Source organism: Coloeus monedula (assembly GCF_965178545.1).
Source record: "Coloeus monedula genome assembly, chromosome: 6".
NCBI lineage: Eukaryota > Metazoa > Chordata > Aves > Passeriformes > Corvidae > Coloeus > Coloeus monedula.
Genome location: NC_138786.1, coordinates 55,379,499 through 55,394,515, shown reverse-complemented (window position 1 = coordinate 55,394,515; position 15,017 = coordinate 55,379,499). Strand labels below are relative to the sequence as shown.

General features: G+C 36.8%; 1 protein-coding gene across 1 annotated transcript in view; it reads right to left on the bottom strand.

The window, feature by feature from the left end:
- Nucleotides 1-376: 376 nt before the first annotated feature.
- TDRD9 (tudor domain containing 9) overlaps nt 377-15,017 on the bottom strand; it is a gene marked incomplete at both ends in the record, with an annotated part of 69,366 nt that continues 54,725 nt past the window's right edge. Inside the window, 14 exons of the mRNA XM_082282984.1 lie at nt 377-472; nt 1,706-1,778; nt 4,115-4,224; nt 5,311-5,449; nt 6,081-6,174; nt 6,341-6,450; nt 6,806-6,876; nt 7,907-8,056; nt 8,495-8,755; nt 9,981-10,070; nt 11,028-11,240; nt 12,581-12,692; nt 13,996-14,169; nt 14,804-14,904. Of these exons, the coding sequence (XP_082139110.1) occupies nt 377-472; nt 1,706-1,778; nt 4,115-4,224; nt 5,311-5,449; nt 6,081-6,174; nt 6,341-6,450; nt 6,806-6,876; nt 7,907-8,056; nt 8,495-8,755; nt 9,981-10,070; nt 11,028-11,240; nt 12,581-12,692; nt 13,996-14,169; nt 14,804-14,904 (1,794 nt within the window). The remainder of the gene's footprint in view (nt 473-1,705; nt 1,779-4,114; nt 4,225-5,310; nt 5,450-6,080; nt 6,175-6,340; nt 6,451-6,805; nt 6,877-7,906; nt 8,057-8,494; nt 8,756-9,980; nt 10,071-11,027; nt 11,241-12,580; nt 12,693-13,995; nt 14,170-14,803; nt 14,905-15,017) is intronic.

Here is a 15,017-nt window from a genome sequence, read left to right as displayed (position 1 = left end):
TAGTAAAAAAGAAAACAGGATAATGCAACTTGCAATTAAAGACAAAAAAAAGTCATGCCCCTTAATTTATGAGCTTTAAGACAGAAAATGAACAACTAAGCCTCGTTTGCTTCATCTTTCATATACCTTGTGATAAACCTGTTCAGAAGTATTAAATGAAAATTGCATCCTGATTTACATCAGTTTCTTTTATGAATAAACTTTTCTACTCTAGGCCAGCAAACTTCAGCTTTTTCAGAAACACAGAACATTTTCTAAACTGTTTTTCAGTAAACTTGTACTCGTGTTAAGGAACAATCCTGCAAAACATGCATACAAGACAGAAGTAATTTTTAGACTAGTAATACCTCATCCTCTGAAAGAGTTCTAGAAATACTTAGTCATTCAACAAAACAAGCTTGTGGAGCTGATAAACAAAATTTCCTCTTTCATGCTGCTTTTCAGACTCGTCAATAATACGCTGAGAATCCACCTAGTCAAAAGAAGCAAGATGAAAGTCAGAATGCATTCTTAATGTCTTCCTATATAACACAGCTAAGAAGAAGTCTTGAAGAGTTCAGAGTTTTAAATCATACAGGAATTTCAGTTCCACACCACACACTGCAACAAAAGAGCCAGGGCTACAAAATGCTTTATCTCACGGTTTGCCTGAGTCAGAACACTATTCCACAGTCAATTCCGAAGCATTACAGGTAGTATTTTATGATCTAAGATGTCCTGGGGATTCTTCAGATGCAGTGAAAATACTGATTCAAGGCCTACACATTTGGCTTGTTATAAAACACCAGCAGAAGTGAGTATATTATCTTCCTAAATCCAAGGATAACTGAATTAGAAATATGAAAATAGAAACACTTTGGCCTAAGGCAGTGTATCACAACACACTCTAAAAAAAAAGCCTTTTAGAAATAACTGCCTTGGTGCTTGTTCTCTGTTGTCCCTCTTTACCAGGGGAACCAAACCCCTCCTTTCTGGGCCGCAGGGTGGGAGAGCCACCGGCAGGGTGTGTGTGGCAGTTTTACTCGTGCACTCACTAATTCCTCACCCCCTTTTAATTAAGAAACTGTAGTTCTTCTTCAGGAAATCCAGTGGCCTGCAGAGGCCCTTACAAAAAGAAAGGTGAGATTTCTAAGAGAATAGGAAGCTAGGAGAATTTTTTTATGAAATCTTCCCAGGTCTTGAGAAAACTGCCCTCTTGCCTGATCCCACCACATTTGTTCTAAAACAAGCTACATTTATTTCTGTTTGCCTAGAAAGGAAAAGCCACCTCAAAGCACAGCAGCCCAAAACAAAACTAAAATGCACTGCGTTCAGGAAAATGTAGCTACAGCTGCTTAATAGAAAGAATAGAAAATTTTAACTTCCAACAAATGTGAAGTTGCCTTTACAATCTCTCTCCACTTAAAACCCATGGAGAGTTCTGCCTGAAAACACTAAATATTTATATACACAAAATTAAAAAACAAGCCACCCAACAACTAAACAGACTCTACAAAAATAGGGCATCAACAGACATTGGTGATTACATAAATGAAAGTTCTTAAGCTTTAATTTAACTCTGCAGTGCTTACGGTATTTTCAAATTCAATAAACAAAAAAGTCATCCTCCCAAAAGTTCTCCCTTTCAACACTCTTCACTAATTGTACTGGAGTACTCAAACTCCTCAAAAAAAAAAAGTTTTAAAATAAATCTTTATACCCTTACCTGATTCCATGCATATGGCTTCTCATACCAGGTGGGATCAATTATGTCTCGAGGCTTTGATTTACAGATTAAACTGAAATTACGCAAAAATAGCCTTAACAAGTACACTTATATTTGGTTAATTATAAAGACAAAGGATTTTTTTATAAAAGATACAAGCAGGTATTTACAAGGTGTCTGTGCTAAAGGGAATCTTAGATTTCCCTGTTAATCTAGTCTGATTTGTTCACTTCTCTCTACTTTGCCCCTCCAGTGTAGTAAGTCAAAATACAAATTTTCACAGGGAATATAGTGTATCAGAATGTGGTTTCTTCTAAAGAAAATAATGAGTTTTGTTTTTTTTTTTTTTAAAAGCACTAGAATTTGCAATTGTAATTTATTCCTTACGTTTTATGTATGCTTACTCACTGGAATGTATAATACAGCTATTTTTAGGGTATTTTGTTTTGCATGACAACTCAATTACTATAGTCTGTCTGCTCCAGTTATTTCCTCAAGCTGTGCAAAATACAACAGTAGTAGACATTAATTAATTCTGTCTAGATGTGTTTTTCAAAACCTGATTTTAGTTTTATGTAGTGGTGACATGTTGTAAATACAATTAGCTTTTGAAAAATGGAAAACAGTTATGAAAGACTGTTCAGGCTGAATTTTTACCTATGTACTTGTATTAATAAATGTTTTTTCCAAAACACAGGAAGTACAATTGGGGAAAAATATTCAAAACCAAGAAAGATTTTAACACAAGGGAGAAGAAGAAATCATTTACAATAATGAGACTGTTTATTCCTTCAAATAAAACCACACAAAAATGAAATAAAATTTTAAATAAAAACAGCTGTAGGATTGTTGAAAGACAACCAATAAATGTACAAAAATTCCACGAGAGAAAAGGCTACCACAGAAGGGTATAAAATCCTGAAGACAAAGAAGTCCAAGGGCTGATGAGAGTGGCCGAGTCAGGCAGTCAGTGCTGACTGAGCTGGGAACATGTCAGTGCCCAGGACCTGTGCCAAGGTCTGACCCTTCCCCTCCCAGCTGGCTGGAGATGTCTGAACAATCAGCCCAAAATAGGTGCCGAGACTGTAGCAAGTATTCACATGTCTGAACAAATAGCAGTGACATTTTTGTGCCTTCAATTTAGCATGTAAGTACTGATGTCCCAGCATGAGCTGTTACTGTCACAGTCACCTCCAGAGGGGGGTTGTGGCTTTGCTTCTTTCTGCCTACCCATGGTTCCTTGACTTCTCCATTGCTTGTGCTCTTTTAATTTCACTTCTAGTACCTCAAAAGGTAAGGCTGACTTGTTACTATGGAATGCACCTGAATTTTATTTGGAGTTTTGGAAATAGGAACTATGGGTGCTTGCTTTAAACTGAAGGCAATGTAATAGGGGTTTTTTTCCACAGGTAAGAGAGCAGGTACTTTCAAAACCAAGAAACACCTGAAAAATCAACATAAATAGATACTCTGATAATCTTTCTGGTAACCCTGGGTAAGAGCAGGGGTGTGATCTTTATCAGCACAAGGAACTGCCTAAAACTGACATCATGCAGTTACTTCAACAAAGCTCTACCAGCAAAAAAAAAAAAATTGTATTTCTTAGAGATGAGGCTGGTAAGAGTTAGGTTATGGACTCTGGACCAGAGCTCTTTTTAACATAGTTCAGTAGAGAGCCAGGTCAGGATGAGAAAATTCTCCTGATGATACAGAGAGCACTAAAATGCATGCTGAGTGTACAAACAAGGGAAGACTTTTCACATTATGCTCAGCAGGGACAGACATTGGAAGGAGCTGCTCCTGGGATAGTTCATTGCACTCTTTCTCCCAAACTACAAGCTGAAAAAATTCTCCAGGCTGGCTGCACTGAATCACAATGGTCTTTTCAGAACCACTGCTTCACTTACAAGGAGAAGCTTGCTGGCAAAAAGGCAGATGGCCTTACTTAAGTTCCTAAACTGGCCTGAGACTTCGAATTCACTTGGCCAACACCTATTCTGCACAGGTCTACTGAGGGAGGAAAGGCAGCACACGTAATTCAAATTTAATGTACAGGAAGAAAAAATTCTAAATCTTTCTGCACTGTTCTGCCATAGGATTCCATTAGCTTTGTCCTGAGTGCAAAAAACAAGGATACATAAGAGCTGATTTCCTGCAGAACAGGTTTTATAGTCTAGGTTTTATGACTCCTAACTGATTGGGCTTCCCTGAAGAACCAGTGCTTCCACAAGAAGTCTATGGTTGTTTAGTATACTGCTTTATAAATAAACAAAGTAAATGAAAAACATCATTAAATGAGAGCATATATTATTTTTCCAAAGCCTAATCTGAGCTATGCTTCAAGCAAGCACTCATCTCATTTCTGCTGAGACTCTGAAACAGAAGATCTTATTTCTACAAAATGATTACCATAGAAGCTTCTGACGAATGTTTTCCTGCAGCTGTGCCACTTGCTCTTGTCCATAACACACTGCATGTTCACAGAGCAGCTTATTCATGGCTGTCCTCAGGCTGTTTATCTGTAAAACACCAGTGATAGAATATACAGCACTTTAAACCAGCACAAGGTCTGTATCACATTACACTGACGTGAAGGTGGTCGTGGCACCCATATCACTGAACCTGAACTGGAATATTATTTGCATAAGCAAAAACATCTAAAGCTTCGGAAATGCTTCTTCCTGCAGTTGCACCTCTGGTGGTCAATGATGTTGGTATTTCAGCCACATGATATCACAATTTTTAAGGTTACTCAGATATGCCATAAAACATACAGGCTACCACTTGCCTGGACTTTTTCCAACACAGAATTCCTTCTGTGAAAGTTTTAACTATTTTCTCTCTCTGTCCATAATTTTTCACATGTACAACAGCTCGGTGCTACCATTCTGGCTAAGGCATCATGAATACAGCCATCACACCAAGTCAGTACTTTCAGAAAGTAACAGCTTACAGATATGTGCACCAGCATGTCCACTGTGTCCTTGGAAAACCTTCAGGAACCACCCCAAACACCTGCTTTGCACACAGACCTAACCAGGGCACATCCCTCACTGTCTCACACACATCAAACACAGCCACTGTCCTGCATAGCACAGGTTATGTACATGCTTCCCTCTGACAGACCTCACTCTCTGAGCTGCAAAAGGCAGTAATGAGGAATGCAGGGGCTTTATTGTTTGTTTGGCTGATCTGCTCTGAGAGACGTAGCTTGATACAGATGACTTACCAGAGCTGTGAAATCAAACTGAAGCCTGAAAGGCAGCAGTGCTCTGCTTGTCAGTAAAAGCCATGACAATCCCAAGAACAAAATTAGTAAGTATTGACAACTGGTTACTGCAAAATTGATGACTGTATTCTGAAAAGGGTATAACATTCTATAATATTTTATTTGTTTGAAGTGTAGGGAGGGGGCAACTGCTTCTCCTGATAAAAATCCAAGATTACAAAAAGGGAGAACATTAAAAAACCCAAACAAAACCACAAAAAACCCAAACCCCACAAGTCCAAACAAGCTTTTCTATTAATACTAAGAGTTAACAAGTTCAGATGCACTGACTTCTACTGCATTCCTACTGTAGTGAAAATTCTTATCCAAGTTTTACCTCTGTTATGTCTTCCAGTCCAAAATGCACATCAAATGTCAGCTCCATATCATTTGCCGGAAGCAGTGGAACTCCAGAAGTTTGACTCCAACCCAAACCACACAGAACACCAGTAAAATACTTCCCACTTTTATCAACTCTACAGGAGAAAGAAAGAAAACAGCCTCACCAAGAGATGAAGATTATGAAGACATACTTAAATGAATTTGTCTAAGCCATGCAAAGCAAGACACATCTTTGAAAGAAGCTAAAACAATTGAGAGGCATTCACACTCAGTCATACTGATTTTTAAAATACAGTGATGAAACAAAACTGAAGTTCTGGTTATAAAAACATGTAAAACTTACCAAAAAATCATCCATAAGCAAAATAATGGAAAGCAACCTTCACTATGTTGAAATGACAGTCTACAAATACCACAATCTGAAGAAAACATAACAGTAATGCCATTGCCAGAACTTAGCTTTTACAAAAAATTACTTAAGTTCCTCTCCTCAGGTAGACTTAACATGCCCAGTTTACACTCCACCTTCCCAAGCTTCCAGCACAACTGTCAGGAGCTGTAATGCCTTATCATGAGGGGAGACTCTGCAGTACCAATTCCCAAGTACATGAACAAGTTGTTTTACCTACATACTATACTGAAAATCGTAAAAAAATGCCAAAAAGAGAATATATAAAATGCTGAAAGCAAAGAAGATCTGTCAAAATTTTGTGAGGATCCTAAAGAAAATAATAAAAGAACTACCACTTTAAAATGCACAAATACCTGAGTTCTATTGCAGGAGCAAACAGCATACTGAGGAGTGCAAGCAGGCCATGAATAGGAGGCATCAAAGATGTTTCCCCTAAAATCACAGACCCTGGCACCAAAAGAAAAGAAAAATTTCAAATAACTCCAAGGAGCATTTAATGAAAATGAAACCTCAAAAAGATGTAACATAGAACTCCAGTAACATTTTTACTCATAGAACTACTCTAAAACCAGAAGTCTAGAGAAACAACCCAAACATTGTTATTAGGCATTACCAGCTGCATTTACTGATACATCAGTGGCGACCAGCAACTGCTGAAAGCAATCTTCTGCACCATCATGGACAACAATGGAGTTTATGCTCTCCCTATGTATGAGAACATCTCTGGAAAAGAAATATTTTCAACATTAAAAAACCCCCAAAACTCATACAAACATGTAAATAAAAAATAATTTTCAATTCACAACACAAACTCAAAATAGCTGTTTACTGTTAGCAGATTTAGACGACAGTTAATAAATAATCTCTTTGTAAGACAATAATGCACCTTAAAACTACTCTTAAGATTTCAGATAGTAATAGTGTGTGTATTAATGCAATTCAGGCCTGACTACTTCAGTCCTCTCAATGAATAAAAATTCAGTGAAAATCTGCAGGAGTCACTAGGTGGTTTTTGCTGATTTATTGGGAGTAACAGCTAAGAACATGACTGTACTTTACAGTGAAAGTTTTCTCATACCTGAATTGGGATACTTTGGTCAGACTGTAGCATTTCAGCTGATAAGGACTGAACGGCCCGAAAACTGTCACCTTCAAAAAAAGGGAGAGACAAATTCCATTCTAGTTAGCTAGCACCTGGATGTCTTCCAATCAAAATGCTTTTGATTTAAATTAAAGCCAAACACATTTCAGCATGCACTGAGCCAGCTGAGTTGCTAAATTGGTAAAATGGCATTTTCATTTCACTCATCTAAAGCAAACTTTGCTTGTTGAGGCACCTTATCTAAAATTACCTGTTTTCACAGGTGCTACAGATTGATGATTTTCCTCTAGCTTAAAAAACGCAAGTTCAGACTTCATAGGTCACTTAAGAAAATGACATAATTTTATTTACATGATGAGGTCTTTAATCTTGAAAATACCTCTATGAAGTAAGAAGTTAAACAGGATTACTCCTGTGGGTGAATGGAGCATGATTAGGCACTTGAAAGCCTGAAATTTTATCAGGTCTGAAATGGGAAAATAATCAGAATATAGATGAGGCCTAGCTTGTAACACACATTTATATTCCAACTTAGTAGTGACTAGATACCTCAAAACACATTTCTGAGTTTGGCACCGGCAGAGGAAAAGCATTATTACTACCATCAGTTGCTGGAGCATTCACTGCTTCACCTATCCCAGCTGCTTACCTATCACTAGCTGATGAAGAATGAAACACTGTATAGTAAAACCACGTTTAGATTTTCTGAAAAACTGACAGGGTTGTAAACTTGCTATTTTCCTGTGGCTTATATAATGAAGACTACCATGTAGGGAAACACTGCATTCAGCTGTTCAATTATATCTCTGTTCTGCATGAGTTCAAAGTGCTGCCTTAGATGTGTCAGAAGAGCTGGATCATTAGCTCCCAGGCTGTACTTCAGAACTGTGTTCAAAGCTGCAGCAGATCAGTCTGAAACAGTGGTCACACTATGGCTTTCTACCAACAGAAAGTACGGTGCCCTACTCAATGCATCAAACAGTGCTTGGTTATTTAAGGTACTTTCGGCCCTCATCTCCATTCAATGTCAGAAGCAGGGTCATGGGGATGACAGGCCAAAACCACCTCTCAAGTTACCTTATGGGTTGGTGCATCAGATTTATTTTCAGAAAAACAGCTCAACAGTCTTTCAATGAGATGCTTTTCTTCATGTCTTGAAGACACAGGCATTTGCTTTTCTTCTTTTGCTTTGTCCAAAAATAATTCCTTGAGCAAATCATGGCTTTGCTATACAATAAGAGAAGTGTTAAAAAAGCCTTGAACAGTTACGTCTTCAGAAATTCTACAAAAAAAGTCCTACACAAAGAAATACTCGCATACAAAGACAAAAACCAATGTTCTGATGACCTTTCAGATTATATAAAACTTCAAAATGGAAGAGAGTTAGAACTATGAAGCAGTTACAGTTTTTCAGAGTTTCAAGCAAGAGTGGAGCAGTTCAACTGAGGAAGCAATTTCTCGGTAAACACCTCTTCCAGAAGGGGTCTCAGAGCAGCAATGCTTTTGGCCAGCAGCTCGATCTGCATTATGCACACACATAAAAATACACTGCCCTATTCAAGTACTAACCTTGCCACTAGTCAAGCTGCAGCTCAGCTTCTCAGGACAGCCTGAACTGAAATAAATTAGAATAAAAAAAGCAGCAGCAGCTCAGCCAATACGTACTCGTGACTCGTAGGACTCCTTTGCTAGCTCAGCGTAGCACTCCTCGATAAGCACATCCCGAATATTCACCAGGCCTCTGCGCCCCGAGTGACGGAAAACATCCACGTGCAGGACCCCGTGCAGCAGGGAATAAACCTCCACAAGCAGAGTGCAGCCACTGACCAGGGAGGCAAATCTCTGGCTGGCGCTGCAGCTCCACGGCTCCCCGCACACCAGCGATTGGGCAGAGGGACACATCTTGCACATCTTGAATTCCAAAGCCTAGAGCAGAAACCATTGAAAACAACGCTTGCCTGACCAGAGAATCAGCAAGGAAATATTTTGCTTTCTCAACAAACTGAGTTAGTAACTATAAATTATTTCATAATTATTGCTGCGGCTTATGCTAATTCCTAGGGCTGCTGTAAAGCTACTGGCATAATTCCTACTCCATCACTGCCAACACATGACAGCTCACATCACTTCAGTATAGTACACAGTTGCTAAGGAATCAGAGCAAACAGCACATAAAGGATAATTTGGTAGTAATTCACCATTCACACTGAAATCTTAGGAGCACAAAGGTGTCTTCTCTGGAAAAAACATCACAGTCCACAACTCTTTTCAGCTAAGGTAACAGAAAGCTTGTTAGGACCACTACAGCTCTTCTGTCCCTGGCAGGCAAGAGTAATTAAGTTCTCATGTCCACAATCACTACCTGTAATTATGTCTTTGAATGAATTTACTGCAGAAACCCTGTTTTTTTTTCTAGCCAGTCATTAAAACTGGTCATTAAAAGATCAGGCCTGAAGCAGAAATACACTTCCATTTAATAAGTGTGTAGAAAATACAAAAAAGGATGCTTCTTGCCGAAATTATTTTTTTACATCAATTACAAAAGAAAACCAAACAAAATTAGCCCTGTCAAGATCTAATCCAATTTCTGCTAGTCCATTTCTCATTTTCATCATTAAATGCTTCAGAGAACACAGTTAGTATGATACACCTGTTTCTATTAGCTTAAAAACATGAGTGAGAACTGAAAAACTGAGTTACAATTGAAGTATTGTTATTTTATTTGTAAATACAGCTCAAGAGAATTATTTTTCTGAAAACGTAGCTATAAAATTCCTCTAATTTGTGTCAAAAGATCACTAGATCTATAATACTCGTATTTAATGACCAAGAGAGTACTATTTGAAAAGATCCCAGGAAAGCCAGCAGTTCAAAGAACAGCAAAGCAGCACAAAGAAAAACCACAGCTTTACAAAACTAAAATTTCTCTACAATTAAATACAATGTAGTTCAATTACACAGAAGAATTCCTGCTCTGTGAACACACACACCTCTTGCCTATTAGTGAAGGTGATCTGTAGGTACTTGCATCAGCAAAATACGTATTATTCAATTATTATTCTGAAAAGCATCCTGACTTGAAGTTCACTCCTGTTTGCTAGGCAAGACACAAAAAGATCTAGTAAGCAGCAGCCAACAGCATCACCCCTACCTGGAAAGGAAGCTCTTGAAGACAGCTTGGAATCTCTTTTAATTTATTCAAAGGCACTTCTGACCTATTGCCATAATCGACAAAAAAAACCTGGAAAAAAAAAAATCAAAAGTATCTGCAAAGATTCCACAGTATCAGAAGTGCTACTTTTAGTGCCAAGAAGAGTCACAGTTTGACTTTAAAAACTACAGTGCAACACAAATCTTATCAAGTCACATGGAAGCAAATTCAAAGTCTGGAAAGCATGCAAATGAAGTCATGTCAAAACAAATACATCAAATTTTATCATGTCTATTATTTGACCCCCTGGCCTAAATATCAACTTGTAATGCAAATAATCCACTAAATCTAGAAAAGGCAAGTTTCTCTAAAAGGCTCTAAATTCTCTCCCCATACCCACATCTGCATAACTTTACTTCTTAAGAGTCAGAGACACTCCCTAACAACTGCAGCTAAGCAAATGTGAACACGTATTCAGTGACTGATAAATAAACCTGAGTTTATAAACTCAAATGTGAAAGTGATGAGATTAGCACTATTACTCACTAATTTTTCATTATGTTAAACTATGACAATATTCAGTATTGACTCTGTAGTGCTGACACCCAACCAGGTTAAGAAATAAAAGAAATTCAAAGGCCAATCTCACAAAACCAAAAAAAATCTGTCCTTAAAATGCTGAAAAGTACTGGCCTGAAAAATCAATACCAATTGTGGCACTAATTTCCATTACTCATATCAGCATAAAAAGCCAAAATATTCTGATGAATTTGTTGATGGTATAGAACTCAGCAGCATGAACACTCCTCCAAAAAAAAAAAACCCCATGCTTTCAGATTCACTGGAGGTTTTAGTCTTTATTTTATTTCACTCTGCAAGAGCTTCTCAATTTAATACTAAAAATTCCCATGTTCTGGAAAAGAAACAAATTAATCTATTCCGGCCAGAGTGATTTGCAGAAAAGATAAATTTTAAAAATAGGCATCAAAGCTCCAAGACTGTTAACCCAATTACATGCTACCAATTCAATATGACATAGCACATTACCTCAGCAAGATCTCCATGAACATACAGAACATGAGCTCTGTAGTATCCTCTCTTTCCCAGATAAGTGAATGGTGCCAGACAAAGAACATCTACACGTGGAGGCACTCCTAAATCCATCAGGTTCTGATAGTTAATTTCAGCATTTAGAGCCTTGAGAACAGCTGTATTTTTTTCATCTGTCCTGTAACCCCAGAAATGTCCAACTTCTACTACCTGAAAGTATAAAAATTAGACAATAACAGATTTCATATTATTCTTCTACATCAAATACAAACCACATCTGAGCAAATACATGAAAACACTCCTACTCCTGACACAACAGTTCACATGCTGCAAAAATGCAGTGAAGAAGTTCTGTCTCATAATTCAGTATTTTTTCGAAAATGTTTATTTTCTGTGCTACTGCAACATACTCTCCATCTGAACAGATTTTGATATAAGCATTACGAAAATACAGAAAATTAGGAGAAGACTGCTTCCATTTTCCTAAACCAAGTTAACATACAGAAAATACAAGCTAGACAGTTGATTAGGTAGCAGATTTGGTGCACTTCTTTTTATCAGTGACAGGTAACAGTTAGCTACATGTGTCAGCACATCAGCATTGTTCCTGCTACGATGAGCCATACTTCAGGAAACTGGTGACAACACACACCTATTTGAATCCAGTTGAATAAAATAAGTCATCTTTTCAAATGTCTAAACTCATATAACCATTTCAGACTTTATATTGAATGCTTGTAATAAAAACCAATCTTTATTTACAATCATTAAAGCTGACTTATTAAAACAGAAGTACCATAGATAGCTAAGTGATTGTAATGGGTCTGATTAAATTCACTAATATTTTTTATCCAAGAGATTTATCTGAGTAAGAGGAGGAAAATATTCTTTTCTCCACTTGCAAAACATGCCACTATTATAGCTGTTTTAATACTTCATCTTATCATTTCCCCTAGCTCAGTGCTTTAAATGCTTTTATTAATTCTATTTCAGCAGCATAGATATTGCTATTACTCAACTAATGAAGATGATCTAACACAAGATTTAAAAATCTCAGCTTCAGATTTCAGAAATATTTGTATATACATGTAATTTTCCCCTAATACACTTCTATGCATGAAATATTTTTCTGAATGAGCATATACTACCATTAATTCATCTCATTTCTCATACGTACAGTTTCTGAAGAAAACTGGCAGTTAATAACCACGTAAATGTCCCAAATACCTACTGATTCTCATTTTTATAGTTTACACAAGTGCTTTACCTCTTCCACTAATCTTCTTTACATTTATGCCTGCTTCCAACTAACATTTACTGCCAGCAAATCCCAAAAATTTTGTCAAGTGCAAACATGAGAGTACTGTTTAACAAAGAACTACTAAAAATAAGGCCAAGAATACTCCCCACGCTTCTTACCGACATCTCTGCACTAAAAACATTATCAGTACCCAATTTTTTAACTTAAGCTTGTCAGATATTAATCTCTACTAAACTATCTAGGTACTGATTATTAGCTGTGACCTACTTCAGATGTAGAACATTCCTACCTCTGTTACCCTGATGGACAGAAAACGACTTGGGACCTTCTTTGACATTTGTAAATCACCAAATGAGATTTCCACAGGCTCCACTGTCTGCTTCTGACAGTCCACATTTACTCTAAAATGGAAGGAAGATGCTAAATACTTCACTCACAAGAGAAAACTCAAGAGGATGAATTTTTTTGCTTTCATCTGTTTTCCAAGGTATCCCTAGGGCACATTTATGTACTTAATGACTTTTATTTAGAAATACCTTAATTCAGTTAGAAAGGAAAATGACCACACAGAACCAAATTACTAGAGAGTAACTGTTTTAACTGTAATATAAGCAAACACAGAAAGATGTATACCAGGACACAACTCTGCCATCACTTTATTAAAAATTGAAAGAATTAAGGTTAAATAGTGAGGCTTTTTGCTATGGCATTTTCTTCTAAGCTTATTTTTTAAAAATACAGTATACAAAACCACAAATATAAATTCAGCAGAGTTTTATAGAGAAATTTTAATGTGTATATATATATATAAAATATTCCTCTTGCTTGACAAAAGATAAGAACTTTAAAACTACATCTTTCAGCCTAGGAGGCTTGAGTTCCTGAAGACCCAATTTTCACAAAGTTTTTAAGTGCTGTTTTGGGCAGAATGAAACTGCTAAATATTTTATTAAAAGCTAAGTACAATTAACTGGAAGTAAAATACTCACCTGTACTTTAACCTTCCCAGTTCACTCCTGCCCTCCTATTCCAGACTTCTTATTTTAAAATACTGAAATGGCTGCAGACTAATCAGAAGGTAGGCAGAATGCCATTTTATCAGGTTACTTTTATGACCTGAAGCTTAGAATCACAGCATACAGTAACAATGGAACACACGTGCCAGATTTTCCTAGCAAAAGTAGGTGTGGACCAAAGAGACTCACTACATTGCATTCCTCAGTATTATTTCCTATTATGCTGTTACACCTCATGTCCTTATATTTCCCCACATTTACTTTTTTTAAACTCTGTCTCCCTCCCTTTCTTTTTTGTCCCCTAATGCTACTCCTTATTTATTTTGGTTATAGTAATCCCCACATTGTCTGTATCATGAACAGAAATAACTGTGTACATCCATATTTTCATATGCCAAAGGAAAATGGAGTAGAGCTTCAGAGGGGGGGGAGACAACTGTATACTTGAAATTCTCTTAAACAGCAAAACATCTTTAACTATAAAGAAATATTTAAAACAATAATGTTATTTCTAGTCCTGCGAAAAAATTTCTCTTAAGACAATTAAAAAAAAATTTTAATTAAATTAAAATCTGTTTTTTGAACCTAACATTTTTTCCTTGGTGACAGTTCCAAGGAAATTCCCACTGAATCCAGCAAACCTCATTTTGCTGCAAAGAAACACATTTTACATATGCAATATAATTACCTCCGAAATTCCAAACCTGCAGCTGCTGCACCTTGCACTTGTCTTCTGATATCATCTGGATAATGAACACACAGCTCAAAAGGAATCTTCAGCTGTGACATCTTGATTGCCAGGTACACTTCAGGAAGAACCTTAAAGACCTCCTTTGGATTACGGGAGAACTCCACAAAAGCCCTGTTTACAAAGAAAAAGAAAATTTTTTTTTCTCCCTGTCTTTATCTTAGCAGGTCAGCAGAAAGTAAAAGGTAATTTCCTCACAGGCTTTGTCTACTGCTTTTATGTACCTTAAAACTTTAATTATCATGATGGTGATAAAACTTTCTAACACTGCCACCAGGACATGCCAAATTTAATGCAAATAGAAAAGGATGTGAAAATATATGTGAATAAGAAAAGCATTAAAGATTGGAAAAGGAGTAAGAACAGTTAGATGAATTAAACTTTGGGAAGTCATAGGCTGAAATTAGTCAGATTATCAGCTCAAAAAAGCCAACAGACTGTACAAATGAGCTAAATCCAGTATAAAAGATAGAAATAAATACAGACAGATGAGTTGCAATTAAGGTCCACTGATAGAGAACAGAAAAGACAAACCAGAAGGCTCTACCTCAGCTAGCTTATCTAATGTTATTCCAATCAGTGCACATCAGACTTCAAAACTCCCTTTTTAACCAATACATAAAAAATAAGTTAGTGATTCCAAAGAGAGAAGAAATTAACTAAATTTGTCAGTACATCACTGACAAAGAAGTTGATTACTGGATTTGTAACTGAGGACACAAGGCGGGATACTTTATTTTACACTTACCTTGATCCACTGTAGGAAATAGATTTTACCTGCCCACACTGTCTAAGCAGTGACTGCAACTGTTTATGGTATATATATCCATAGGGAGGCATGTTCTTCAGCTGTTAAGAAAAAGAGGTTAAATGTGGATACATTCAATTGCTTTAATGCACTTTCAAGTTCACCTGAATAGTTAGCTTTCTCTTTCACCTGGGCTGCAATAATTATATACAAT